This window comes from Anas platyrhynchos, chromosome 1 (genome assembly GCF_047663525.1).
Source record: "Anas platyrhynchos isolate ZD024472 breed Pekin duck chromosome 1, IASCAAS_PekinDuck_T2T, whole genome shotgun sequence".
Lineage (NCBI taxonomy): Eukaryota > Metazoa > Chordata > Aves > Anseriformes > Anatidae > Anas > Anas platyrhynchos.
Genome location: NC_092587.1, coordinates 204241384 through 204255730, shown reverse-complemented (window position 1 = coordinate 204255730; position 14347 = coordinate 204241384). Strand labels below are relative to the sequence as shown.

General features: G+C 54.8%; 1 protein-coding gene across 2 annotated transcripts in view; it reads left to right on the top strand.

Moving 5' to 3' along the window:
* Positions 1–108: 108 nt before the first annotated feature.
* CAPN5 (calpain 5) overlaps positions 109–14347 on the top strand; it is a 42578-nt gene continuing 28339 nt past the window's right edge. The window contains exons 1-2 of one of the 2 annotated variants that reach the window (XM_027466475.3): positions 109–216; positions 10972–11148. In XM_027466475.3, the coding sequence (XP_027322276.1) occupies positions 10987–11148 (162 nt within the window). In that variant the 5' untranslated portion in view covers positions 109–216; positions 10972–10986. Of the gene's footprint in view, positions 217–9326; positions 9643–10971; positions 11149–14347 lie in introns of those variants that run through there. The other variant, XM_072032906.1, reaches the window with a different exon arrangement.

Genomic DNA, 14347 nt, shown 5'->3' with positions numbered 1-14347 from the left:
CCCCTTCCCCAAACCCCCAGCTACCAGCCGGCAAGCCCAGCTCGGGACCAGTCCATCCCAGTAAAAAAAAGGCTCTTTTCCCAGTTCCCCGCTGCCCGATCCCGGGGCCCCAGCGCAGGCGCGGCCGCTGCCCGCCCCGTCGGGGCGGCGCTTGGGGACGCGGAGCGCAGCGGGCGGCGGAGCGCGATCGTGCACCGGGCACCGGGTACCGAGCAGGTAAAAATAAACCCCGGGACAACCTGGGGGGGCTTCTCCTTGTCCCCCCCGAGCTGTCACCCCCACCTCAGGGCCGCAGCTCGGAGCCCAGCCCCGAGGAGCTGCTGCCCCCTCGGGGGATGCTCCGGGCACCTGTGGCTTTGGGAAGGGTGCGGGGAGGGTGGCGCGGTGCTGGGGGGGTGAGGGAAGGATTATTTTGGGGGTAATTAAGCCACGCAGCCCCTCTTTGAGAGGAGCATCCCGCTGTCCGTGTGGGTAGCGAGCGGTGTCGGCAAAGCGCTGGGGGAGGCTGAGATTTTGGGGGGGTTTGCGGCAAGTTTTGGGGTGCCCGAAAGTTGGGGAGGGGGCGGGCGAAACCTCGCAGCTGCTCCCCTCGCTGCCTGCTGCCGGCACAAAGTTTGAGCAGCGAGGCCTCGCCGCTGGCTGGAGAGCAGGATTTCTGCGCTGGGAGAAAAAAAAAAAATAATTGGAGGTTTCGGTATTGTGCTTTGTTCCGTTTTTTTGGGACAAACCCAAAGGCTTTTAGGAAGTCGCGTGGAAAGTTAGGGCGAGAGAGCTCGGGCAGCCCAGGCTGCTGGGAAGAAGGGAGCTGATGTTCCCCGCCTTTCCGAGCAGGGATTTGAGCTTGGATTTCCCGTATCCCATTAGCAGGAGGCACGATCCTTTTCTCCCTCAAGGACCAGGCTGCAGTTTTTCCCCTCCATCCCCTCCCACCTCTTGCCCCGGGTGCTGATTCCTCCTCCTGGGCTCAGCCTGGTGGCAGCATCGCTGCGGATTGAGGCTTTCCCCTTCCCTCATCCATTGCTGGTCCCTCCCCAGCAGGGACTTTAGGATTTAGGATTTTAGGGAGAGGAGACGCTACAGGTCTCCTGATCTGGCCCCATGTAGTGTTTGGGGAGCCTGGAGCAGGGCTGAGAGGCTGGCTGAGATGTTGTATGGAGGCTGTAAAAGCCCAGCAAGGGCGGAAAGGGGATGGGATTGCTGCTAAGGACATCCGAGGGGTGAACATGGGGAGCTATCTGAGCCGGAGGACGGGGTTGGAACTGAGAAAAATGGGGGTGAATTCATCCCAGGGCAGCTGAGACTGGGAGACTTCTCCAGAGGCTTGGTGGTGGCTCCCCATCGGGGATGGGGTGGAGAGCGAAATCAGGGAACCAGAACTGGTCAGGGGAACCTCCTCGATTATGCCTCAAAACAATAAAAAGGAAAAAAAAAAAGGAAAAAAGGAAAAAATAAATCCTGCTCTCCCTTGCCTGCTTGCTGCACAGATTAATAACAAAGCATCGATGCTTTAAGAAGGCTTTGGACCTGATCCCAAGAGCAGATTTAGACAGTGTTTGTGCTCGAGGACGGTGATGCTAAGAATGGGAGCATCCTCTAAAGCTGCTCATGCTTGTGAACTCATCACCAGGCACTTCTGGCTGGTCCAGAGGTGCCAAAATCCCTTTCCTGGCTTAGTCCAAGCAGGCTCGTATGAGAAGGATGCACCTGAGGGCTGGGGCCATGGGGCTGGGCCCCCTGCTCGGGGTGGCCCTGCTGGAGCAGGGCTGGCACCACAGGGACCCGCAGCTGCCCGACACCACCAGATACTTGGAGATTTGGGATCCTGGGGCTCTGGGATCAGGCCCTTCTCCTCCAGGTTTTCAGTGACCTGCTTCATGTGTGGGGCCAGGTGACGCCCCTCCACCTCCCGTCCCTCCTGCGTCCCCGGGGGCAGCAGCACGGATGGGGCCGGGCGCGTTGCTCCGGCTCTGCTCGCTTCCAGCTGATTACCCAGGGAGAAAGGGCCGAGCTCGGCCATAAAATGGACACAAACCCATCGCCTTCATCGGGGCTGCTCTGCTGTGCACCAGCGGGGTGGCTGCCTGGCCCCAACGTTAACCCTTCCCCTGCTCTTGGGTCTCCCCCCGGCACCCTGGAGCCTTTCCATCCACGGGTTGCTTGTGCTAAATGGGTTTGTGGGGTGGGAGAGACCCTGCTTTGGTGCCTCAGTGTAGAGGTAGCTCCTTGAGGGGCCCGTGGAAATGGTGCCACCGAGCTTTTTGCCTTTTCTAGGTAAAATAAAACCTTTATTTTCTGTGCTCAGCAGCACGATTGCAGAGCTTCGTGCTTCGGGGTTGTGCCGGCGACGTGGCAGATGCAGATCCTTGATGGGAGCCTCGGGTTTTGGGGCTTGTAGGGCAGGGATCTGGCCCCTCTGAGCCTCATCCAGCCCTTCCGAGGGGGCTGGACCTGTTTGTGCATCCCGTTGGCAGCTTTCATGTGCTCGACGGGGTATGGCCCAGATCAGCGATGCTTTGACACATTTCACCTTAAAATACTCTCCGGCACGGAAAAAAAGCTCCTTGCCCCTCGGTTTGCCCTTGGTGTCAGTCCTTCTGGGCTGTCCGAGCTGCTCCCTTTTCCCCTGCTCACGTAGAGAAGAAGGAAGCGTGCCTGTTTGGTTGTTTTGTTTAAAAAAAAAATATTTATTATTTATTTTTTGCAAGCCACACCTTGGTAAAGCGAGAGCTTCCCACCGTGTCTTGGCAGGCTGGCAGCTCCCGAAGCCCTGCAGAGCCGGTCCTGCCACCTGAGCTTGCTTAAACACTGCAAGGATCGCTCCGGGGTGGTTCCTGGGGTAAAAACCAAGGGAAAGCTTGCACGGATAAAAGGTGAAGCCGCCAACCCTCCTTTGTGCAAGCTGCCAGGTGCCCGCTCTTGCGTCGGAGCTCCTTGCGCGGGAGGAGTTATTGCGCCTGCAGCCGACAGTGGGTTTCTTGCTGGGAAGCGAAGCTCTTCCAAGGATTTCAAGGACTTCCAGCAGCATAAAGGGACTTTGGGAAGGTTTGTTGGTTGGGAGAGCAAGGTTTTAATCTGCCCAGATGGATATCGGGGCTCTGCTGATGGCTTATGGTCAGGGGAGCCAAGCGCCGCGTCCCCACAGCCTCCTTTCCTAGCCCCTGTGCTTGATGTCCCACATTTGGTGCCGCAGTGCCCCTAAAAGTGGCATTTCCCCTGGATTTGCCAACGGGATCAGCCCATCAGTGCTCCCATGGCGTTTCCCTGCTGGCTCTGGGGGAGGAGGCAGGGGCTTGGTCCCCATCCCAGCATCTGCAGAGCTGGGGGGGCTTCAGGAGAGGAGAAATCCTCCTCCAGAAGGAGCCTTTAGAGCTGGATGGGTGGCTCCTCTCTATCCAGTCTATGTAGGGTCCAGCCCAGTGATGCTGCTGAATGTCCATGGGGGATATTCTTGGTTGTGGATGCTCTTAGAGGGGCGAGGATTTGGGATTTCACCTCCACGCAGGAGGTCGGAATTGCAGCTTGAGGAGCAGGGGCTCGGGCTCCCCCTTTGTGGTCGTGGCTTCTGCTGGGAAGCCAAAGTGACCGAGGATGAGTGCTGCATTTGGGCAGGAGACCCTACAAAAGGTTACGTCCTCTTGGTGGATGGAGATGTCCTGCATTTTGGGGAGGTCAAGGGGAATGCCCTGCTGCAGTCCGGCAGCGCCCGGCTGGGCTCTGGGGTTTGGGGATTTGTAGGATGGGGCTCAGGAAGGGGCTCCCGAGGGGATTAAGACCCTATGGAAGGGGAAAAACAAAAAGAGGGGCACCAAGGGGGAGGAAGGCAGAGTGCCTCGGTGCTTCTGTGCCGGGGCTGATCCCGTAGCACCCGCCTGCCTCCCTCCAGCTCTGTCGGAGCAGCTGCAGTCCCGTTATCTCTCCTGCTTCTCGGGCACGCGTCTCTGCATCGCTCGGAGTTCAATTGCTTTAATTATCCCAGCGGCTGCAGAAGCAATTGAAGGCTGAGCATTTGCATGGAGACGTGCCGCATTTTATCTGTGCTTAATGATGGGTTTTCTGAATGAATTTCCCGAAACCTCTTCAAGAAGACTCGCTGCGGCCCCGAACGCCCGAGCACGAGGCTGGCTGCGCTGCCTCAGGCAATGCCCCGTGACTCCTCTGCCCTTCCCTCTGCGGGGATGTGACAGGGGGCACAGGTCTGCCCTTGGGCCACGGTTTTGTCCAGCTGGCAAGAAAATCGGCCTGAGCGTATTGTAGCGGTGCACGGCGTCCAGGGGAGCCGGTGTGAGCAGATTTCCAAGAGCCTGCTCCAGACGTGCAATTAGAAGCCCTGAATAAATAATAGAAATACGCATTCAGCCTGGCCCTGCACAGGCAACATCCCTGGATTGACTTATTTTTGAATGAATGGTGATCAAAAGGGATGCGGAAAAGGGATGCTCCTGTAACCTGATGGGGTGGGCAGCGTGTGGCCAGCACGGTGCTCGTGGGGTGATGCCCATCGTGTCTTCCTGGGCTGAGGATGCTCCACGTGGCCCCAGAGGAGCTCCCTGGCACGGATTTGTTGGGAAGTGCCAGGTGAGCTCAGACGTGGCCTTTCCCTTCCTCGCGCTGCTCCCTGTAATCATTAACCAGGGTCACAGCTCGGTGCCGGGGCTTAGCGAGGTGATCGCTATCTCCACGGGCTGGGCACTGGCAAAGCTCACGAATTCATCTTTCAGTGCTGGCCTTAGCCACTCTCCAAGGGTTTTTAACCCTGCTGTGGCACAGGACACAACCCTGATATAAAGCCAGCAGTGGTGGGGCTCCTGGGGACATGTGGCCCTGGTGGGGTGCCCAAAATTGAGCTCCTCCATCCTCCCCAGCCCATGAGTGGGTCGGGATGAGCTGCACCCCGAGCAGTGAATTTCTCCTGCTCCTTTCTCCATCCCTCCGACAAAACTGGCAGCCTGGGCACGTCCTGATCCCATCTGCCCTTAAAGTCTGCAATGAGCAGAAGGGTTGGGCTGGCCGGGGCCACAAAAGCATCTCTGGCCAGGCAGAGCTCGACCGTGGCAGCTCAGCAAGCTGGGGCTGAGAGAGGAGCTCCAGCAACAGGTTAACGGGTCGGGGCATCCCCGGGTGGTTATTTGTAGGAACCAGGCAGGGTGTGACAGTCAGGAGCTGGGATCACTCACAGCAGGACTGCCTTTCCTCATTCCTTTCCAGGTGAGTCACCGCTTGCAAAGTGCTGCAGGAAGAGAGGGCAACCCTGCACTGCTGTGCGCCCTAATGACCTGCTGGCACCAGGGTGGAAAAACACGTGTTTGTGGGTGGCTGTCCTGACCCGTTAACCCCGGGTTTTCCCATTAAAACCAGACCTGGAAGCTGCAGCTCCGTGCAAAGCCATCGGTGGGTTCTCCGGGTCCCTGCCCCGCTCCCACCGCGAGGTTTCATCAGGGGGCACTTGCCGTAGTTAGGTGCTTGTAAAAAGCTTATTCACTCCAAAAGGACAGTCTGAATCCCATCAGGAATTTTTGGAAAGACTAAATCCACTCTGCCTACACCCATTTTTTGGGGGGTAGCTTGTCCCTGTGTGGGCACACACAATTAAACCTAACACAACCAAAAGCTGCTGCGCTCAGGGGTGCGGATCCAGACCCCAGCTGTGCTGCTGACAAAAGCCAGAGCTGGATAAAATGTCATTAAGAGTATAAAAGGTTGCTTTAGCTTTAGCCTGGGGGAGCTTTTAGCTGTTAGATGAGAACGGAGAAACTTTTTTACCTAGATAAAGGCCAGAAAAGGGGCGTCCAACCTTCCGTTCTTCACCAGCTTTGTTTCAACGAGTTAACAGCTGTAAATTCCCAGTAATGTGCATTTTAGCTAAAACACCTACTAAAAAAAAAAGATGCCCAGCTGCTGAGGAACATCTGGAGCTGAAGAACCTTCAGCTTCCCATGGGAATTAGCCTCCCTGGTTTACCGCCGTCAATTTGCGGGGAGATGATGCCTTGATGTTTTCTGATTTTCGCTGGTGTGGCTTCGCCTCCCGGTCCCTGCGGGCACGGCGGGTGCGGGCAGGATGCTCTGCGGTCCCGCTGGCTCTGGGCCACACCGCTTGGAGTCCAGCAGAGCGACGGCAGACAGCCCCGTGGGAATGGGAAAGGGGTTTGGGATCGCAGCTCGGACCTGCTGCCAGCTCCACTGCCGGTCCCTATGACCCTTAAGTGGGACTGAGACTTTGTAGCCTGAAGCTAGAGGCTTTTTTGGTTGTAGAAACCTTGGCTAGGAGGTGTGGAGTGCTTATCTCACCTTTAGTATAGAAAGGGATCCGTGGTTTGATTGTTTCTTTTGCGGGTTGTAGGTAATGTGTGCATGAAGCTGTCCTTGCATCGGCAGCATTTCCTCTGCAGGGATGGATTTTTGTGTTGGCAGGAGGGTGAGCAACCCCAGCGCTGTCCCATCCCAATGTTTCACATCAATAGAAACACCCCAGGAGGCAAAATCATGATTTAAATAAACATTTTAGCCAGAGCCTGGCTGCCCGTAACTTCACCTGGTTGGGATTCGGGCAACCAAAGACGAGGTCCCTGCCTCGTCTTCCCCTTGACCGATCCCACACCTTTGCAATGTGATATCAGAAATATCTCCTGCTCAGCGAGGACGCAGATCCCGTCCTCTGAGAGTAAACTGTTTAGTCTGACTCGGAGGCAGACAAATAAAAGCTGTGGGATCTGCAAGCAAGGAGCCCTTTGCTCCTGCCTGGGGCGCAGCCTTGCGATAACGTGGATGCGGCGAGCCCGTGCCAGCTGCTCGTGGCACGGAGGCTCCGGGCTGGAAGGGAAGGAGAGAAATTGGTTTCAGAGAGAGAAAGGAAGAGACTTTCAGGCAGTATTTGGTCCTGGCCAGCTCTGGCACTGTCATTACTTATCCCCCTTGCAGTGATCGCTACCAGCTGGCCGGGAGCTCTACGCCTGGGCGATGCTGGGGGTGGAAGGGGGAGCCCACAGCAGCCCTGAGTCATGCCTTTGGCTCCTTCCTCGAATCACAGTTTCCTGCTTAACTGCTTCGTGACTGAACCAAGGTCGGGCTCAGACCAGTTTCCAAAATTTCAGCTCTGCAAAGAGGGTCAGGAGCGCGGATTTCGCTCCCTACCCAAACACACAAATGTGTGCGCTTGTAGGTTTGCTAATTCATGCATGAAAATGCCCGGTTCCCCTGCTCCTGGAGCATCCCCGCTTCGTGCAAGAAGGCAAGAAGTAATTAGGCAGCCCTTGAGCATGTTAATGTCGCAGATCTGAGGTTCAGTCTGGTAAGCATGAAATGCTGCAAATGAAAGACTGTAATGAATTTTAACGCTGCCCCGAGAACATCCTTCTCCCTGCCTCCCCCTTTGCTTTTGATTATTTTGCAGGGTTTTTAAATGACCCTGAGCAGTATCCTTTTACCATTTAGCTTGGCTTTTCCTTAGCAACTCAAATCTGTTTCCACCCTGTCGGCCAAGGGGGGCAGTCACCAAAAGGCGGGACAGCAGGGCAAGGAGTCAGCCCCCTTCTCCTGAGTGAATTTGGATGGCAGGAAGGCTGGGAATTCTTGGCCAAGAGGGCTAGGACATGGGGATGGACATCTCCCAGGGCTTCTCACGGAAGTCAGCACTGCAAGGGTCCTTGAAAAACGTGGCTCCAAGCTGCTTGCAGAGCAATTTTACAGAGGAGCAGCCAAGTGCCAGCCCTTGGCTATGGAACAGGCTGCGGAGTGGCGTCCAGCATCACCTGCATCAAACCCACAGTTTCTGGTTTAACACGATCCTGGCTCTCCAAAAGCCACCAGACTTCCCTCCAGGCTCCCTTTCTAAATCTCACAAGCTCTTTCTGCACAGCATCTCATGGAAATGTCCCTTCCATGGGCAGCATCCTTCTCTCCCAGCCTGAAGTTTTCGCGCAGGAGGTGGCTGCCAACCGTCCCCTCCTGGGGAACTGCTTGGCCTGTGGCTTTCTGCAGCGCTGAGTGCTGTCACTGCCAAAGTCCTGCCTGGTTGTCACTCGAAAGGAGCTCATTCATTGTTGGGATGTCCCCAAGGAGGTCATGTTTTCTCCCATCTCATCCCCTTCTTCTGCTGGATATCTGGAGGCTAGCTCGTGTCCTGGCCCTCTTGGCAGCCTGGGTGTAGGTTTTGTCTTCTGAGCGCATTCCCTGCTCAGTGAGGCTGTTTGCTCTCCTGAAAGGGTAAATCTGGTGTACTATTGAGCTCTTGATACTGGGCCATTTATTTTAAGGCTTTTCTAAGGGCAGGTGATGCATCTGGGGCTCTTTGTAGCACCTGGGAGCCTGTCCTGAAAGCAAGGAGAAACTCCCATCAGCGTCACTAGGAACCCTTTAACCACAGCACCCCACTGCTTTGCTGGGCTGCCTTCAAAGGCTTTTGTATGAATTAATGCTTTTTTTAACCAACTCCATGCAGCTGAGTCCTAGCCTTGGTCTCCAAATACAGCAGGTCACGCGCTGCACCAAAGGCAGAGCTGGGACTCCTCTCCCTGTCTTTGGCACGTAAAATAAGATGTTATAAACTACAAAATCCCAAATCCATAGTCCTGTAGGATCGTCACTAAATGCTCATTATGTCTGCATCGGGGTAGGTGGGCAGTTGGCTGGGTGGGAAATGTGGGAGGGAAAGCACCACAAGATGCTTTAGCAACCACTCCTCAGTAGCAGGAAACCACCACTAAGGGGGATATTTTGGGTTCACTTAGGCTCTGGGTGATGAGCACTTGTGGTGCTAATCAGGCTGATAAATAATTAAAACCTATGCTTTGCTCTTTGGCTTTGCAGAAGTGAAGTGGTTTTGTCTGGCCCAGGAGAGAGGAGGCTGGGTGGGTGAGGGATGCTCTCAGAGGTTTTCTCTGATCAGCAAGAGCATTCGTTTAGAATCACTAATTTTCACAGTTTCAACAGGGCATCCCATTTTGAGGAGAAAGACGGCTCATTCATGGATAAATACGGGGTACCGATAGGGAAGTAGCTTTGAAAGGTCTGTGATTTAGTAGAGGGGAGCAACGGAGAGGTTCCCCTTCTCTTGGACCTGCTGTGGGGCCAAGGTGATTCGACCTGTGGGGTGGAGGGATGAAAACAGGAGGAAAGGGGTTGGTACCCAATGACCAAGTGTAGTGGGTTTACGTGGCAAGGTTTTGGTAGCAGGGGGCCATAGGGGTGGTTTCTGTGAGAAAGATCTAGAAGCCGCCCCATGTTTGGGAAGGGCCCCATTGTTTTCCAAATCTGAGCCAATAAGCGATGTTGTTTTGCGCCTCTGTGAGAGCATATTTAAGACAGGGAAAAAACTGCTGCGCCACACAGCAGCCGGGAGAGTCAAGGGAGTGAGAAACAGCCTTGCAGGTGCCAAGGTCAGTGTAGAAGGAGGGGGAGAGGTGCTCCAGGCGCCGGAGCAGAAGTCCCCTGTGGCCTGTGGTGAGGACCATGGTGAAGCAGGATGTCCCCCTGCAGCCCATGGAGTACCACGGTGGAGCAGGGTTCCACGCTGCAGCCCGTGGAGGAGACCACGGTGGAGCAGGTGGCCCTGCACCGATGGAGGCTGCCGCCTGTGGAAGACCCCTGCCGGAGCAGATTCCGGGCCGGACCTGTAGCCCGTGGAGAGGAGACCACGCAGGAGCAGGTGATCTGGCAGGAGCTGCTGCCCGTAGGGGAGCCAGGTTGGAGCAGTTTTCTCCTGAGGGATGGACCCCGTGGTACGGACCCATATCTGGAGCAGTTCTGGAAGAGCTGCTGCCTGTGGGAAGCCCACGCCGGATCAGTTCATCAAGGACTGCATCCCGTGGGTGGGACCCCACAGCACAGGGGACGAGAGTGACCGAGAAGGAGCGGCAGAGAAGAAGTGCTGTAGACTGACCATAACCCCCATTCCCCCGTTCCCCTGCGCCGCTCGGGGGGAGGAGGTGGAAGAGGGTGGATGGGGGGGAGGTGCTTTTGGTTTCTTTCCTTTGTTTCTCACTTCTCTAGCTTGTTAGTAATGAGCAATAAATCTTACTATCTGTCTTCTTATGCTGAGTCTGGTTTGCCCGTTACACTAATTATTGCGTGATTTTCTCGTCCTTATCTCAATCCTTGAGCCCCTTTCACATATTTTCTCCCCATTCCTCTTAGAGGAGGGGAGTGAGAGAGCGGCTGTGGTGGAGCTCGGCTGCCCACTCGAGCAGAACCATGACACCAAGCCACAGAGATGTTGGGGTGATGATGGAGAGGAGCTGCTCTCTCTCAGAGGCGTTTGGGCAATGGTTTCCTGCTGTCTCCTGGATTGCTAAATTCATCTCTCTGCCCTAGAAGCTAGACGCTTGTCAAGACAGAATAATTAATCCAAAAACACATGGTGCGCTGCCAAGAGGCTGTTTTTAATTAAAAACAGACCCGATCAAGTCTACTGAGAAGCTGGCGTCTCTGATGGAGCCATGAACTGTGTGCGTGTGTGCAATTTGGGGCTGCATGGCGGGGGCAGAAGGTGATTCTTGAAGCACTGGATCTGCACTCATTGCTGCTTTCCGAGCAGAAACATGACCATCGCTTCATGGCAACAGAGGGATGTTTCCTGCAGTCTTTGAAGGGGACAATCAGGATTGTAAATATTTAATATTAACATTGACATTGGGCTGAGAATGTGACCTGTGTTGGCGAAGCCCAGGGTAGGGGCTCAGCCACCATAAAACATGCTCGTATCCAGCTCACTGGGGACATTAGCCCCACAGGATGCATTTTTCCCAAATAGGTTCTTAATTCACTAAAAGGCAGGTTGTCATCTCCTTTGGTGGTGGTGGTGGTGTTCTGGTGGTGTTTGGCCAACTCTGGGGGAAGTGGGAGTCCCATATCTAGTAAGGTGCACTTGGGCATAGCCATCACTTTTGGGTCTCCAGCCATAACTTTTTGGTCCAGGAGAAGTGGATATCCCTGGCCAGATCCTACAGATCTCACTCCTGCTCTGCTGTCCTCCTAGGGCCGGTGGGGAAGGATGTTTTCCTCGGTGAAGCCGTACGAGAACCAGCGCTACGCCTCCCTGAAGAAGGAGTGCCTGCGGAGGAAGCAGCTCTTCGAGGACCCACTCTTCCCCGCCAACGATGACTCTCTCTTCTACAAGTCGAGGATCCAGGGCATCCAGTGGAAGCGGCCAAAAGTAAGTGTGCCTGTCCCCTTGCCCCATAACACCAGGCTGCTCTGCCCCCAGTGAGCCCCAGGAGCCCCTTGGCTTCTCCGTGACTCAGTTTCCCCATGGATAAAAAATGGTTTGAAGCCTGACCGCTGGATGATGCTGTGAAGGCTGGTGGCTCTGGCAAAGACATGTCTTTGAATGTTCTTCCTCATCCAAGAAATGGGAAAGAAAATATTGATGGGTAAGAGAGGTGTTTTAGGGGTCTTTGGGATGTTGTTTTTGGGGGCTGAGTGTAGTGATGCTGGGTCCTCACTGCAGCCATGACCTCCTGGTGAGTTGCTCAGCAGCTGCCAGCACCCACAGAGCTTTCGATGGTGGCACTGCTCAACTCCTTCCCCTTAACTCTTCATCTGGCAGTGCCGAAATGCTGGAGGGGAAAGGGATGCGCAGGCCTGGACCCACAGTGACAGCTGTAGGGGCAAAGTCAAATCCATCCCTTCTCTCCTGAGCAAAACCATGCCACTTCTGCTCACACAGAGCCCACATCCATCTGTGTGCCCTCTGCGAAAGGTCCTCCATGTGTCCTCGTTGCTGGGGGGAGACCAGCAAAGGGCTACAAGGATGACGAAAGACTTGAGCAAGGCCTACGGCCTTGAGACAAGAAGGCTCAAAGGGGGGATGTTATCAGTGTGTATAAATATCTGAAAGGCCAGGCTCTGCTCAGGGGTGCCCAGGGCCAGGCCCAGAGGCCCCGGCCCCAGCCTGGAGCCCAGGAGGTGCCCTCTGCCCCTCAGGAAGCACTGCTGGGCTGGGCGGGTGCCGGAGCCCTGGCACGGGCTGCCCGAGGAGCCGATGACCTCCTCGCCCACACAGCAGCCTCAAATACCAGCTGGCCTTCCATGAGACAGTGCCGTGTCTGTCTGAGTGAGGGCAGTCACATGGAGGGGGGACAAAAAGGCTTTGTGTGGCGGGAGGAGCTGGCTCCTTCTGTGTGGCAGGCAGGGCTGAGCCCCCAGGAAGGCTCCTCGTAGAAGATCTCAGTTCCCTCTGCTCTACCCTTCTGCTGCCTTCTGAAGACAGGTCACCATGATTTGGTCTCATGGCTGGAGACAATATAAAATCACAGAAGCATTTAGGTTGGAAAAGATCTCTAAAATCATCTCATCCAGCCTTTAACCTAGTCCTAAAGTCCACCACTGAGCCACGCTACTAAGTTCTACATCTACACATGTCTTAACTCCAGGGATGGTGACTCGAATCACGAAATCATCTTGCACGTAACAAGAGATAGCAGATGGGTGATGCCTGAGTCTTTCTAAACAACTTTCTTTGGGACTAAAGGGTAGGGAAACGTCTGACACTCACCCCACATCTGATGGCAGAGGGCTGGGTGCTGGTGTAGGTGGCCAAAGCACATTTGCTCATCTTCTGCCAAGCATCTGTGTCTCAGAGCTTGCTGCTGGAGCCACGGATGTCTGTGGATATTTGGGCTTTATCATGCACAGACTTTCTGGTGCTTCTTTTCAGGGAGAATGGAGACCTTTTCTGAATGGGTGGCCCAAATCTTCTCCCCCTGGCTCATTTGTGGCTCTTGGTGGCCAGGCTCATAGCACCCTTTCTGAGGGAGACGTGAGCTCAGCCAGCAAGGTAGGAGGCAGCGGTGCCTCCTTCACTGCCTTTGCAGCAGATGAAGGGAATTTCACCAAAAAAAAAAGTTTGAAGCCCACGCTGAGAAACCTCAATGTCTCCTTGATGTCGTTGTCTGGCAGGATCCGAACAGACTAGCTGCCCTGACCACAAAGTTGGCATTAAAAAATGAAGAATTTGGGCTCACATCTGCTCTGGCTACTGCTGAAGTTTCCAGAAGCCTCTTTCTCTAAAGCACTTCTCCAGTTTTTTCCTTGCAGTTGTCCATGTTGGGAAAAGTGACTGAATTTTGTGGGGAGAAGAACTGCTTTGTGCCAAGCAATGCAAAGTGACGCTCCTCATTACTGGCCCCAATTCTGCCTGAATTCGTACTGCTTTGGAAAGGAGACGGCCCAGCAAAAAGGGTCAGCATCTTCTGCACAAAGGCAAACTCAATGAGTCTGGGTGTCAGGGATCTTGATATCGATCTTGTCGCTTTGCAGGGCAGCTGGGAAAAGGTGTAAGAAACAGCACAAATGGCACGGCAAAAAATCCCACTTTGCTCTGAAACAACCTGACACCCACTGCAACGGGTCTTGCTGCCTGCTCAGCATGAAGAAAAGGTTGGGAGAGACGGGGTAGAGCCTTCACAGGGAAACTCATGGGTTCCTCCAATTCAATTCAGCATTTAGTAGGGTCCAAAATGTCCATGAAGGTGAAATCAACTGCCCTGCTTGTGCAGTGATTGCGCAGAATGGGTATTTAGCACCAAAAAGTCCTTCCAGTATCCTCTTTCTATCGCAACCAGCAAATATTTCCTTGTGCAATCCTTTTTTAATTCTTATTTAGAAAACAAGCAGAGTGCTTTGGGAACTTCCTGACCCAGAAATGACGTCCACCAGTCTCTGGGACGCTGCCTGCAGGCAGGGGATGCCGTGTGTGCACCTCTGTTATCTCCCAGGACCGTGGCCGTGGTTTGTTTTGGAGAGTTTCAGCTACAGCTGTACGACAAAGCGCCAGAGTTCACCATGCCCCAGGCTTTGCTGCGAAAGCAGAGTGGGTGGAGAGTGGGAACAAAAAGCGTCAGCTGTTAAAAACAACTGTTTGCTTTCGCAGAAAGGGTGGCACTTACAATCTGTGCAGAGAGGCGACACGCAGGAGCCACGGTTTTCACCCCTGCGTGAAAAGGAACTGCTGAACTCGCTGGGAATTAGCTTTGGCAGAGGCAGGATCTCATCCCTGTGTGTTTACACGACACTCGACACTCGGAGGGATCTAAACAGCCCATCGTGTGTGCATGTGCCTCCCTTCCCAGCACCCAGATCCTTTCTGCTCCTCCGTCTCCTCCCAAAGCCTGGGGCCGCTTTGGCCAAAAAAAAAGCAAAAAAAGGTTTTGCTGGAGCAGCTGGTGAATAGCCCATCCCAATCAGGCTGAGATTTGCTTCAATTTCCTCCCACATCTGGCCTTGCAGAGTTTCCTGGAAGGGGTTCAGCCTTCTTTTCCCCAGCGGAGCATCCTCCCTCCCTCCCTCCCTGCTCCCCCTGGCCTCCAGCCCTGCTCAGGACACCAGCCCTGCGCACAACTGGGCGAGCCTCG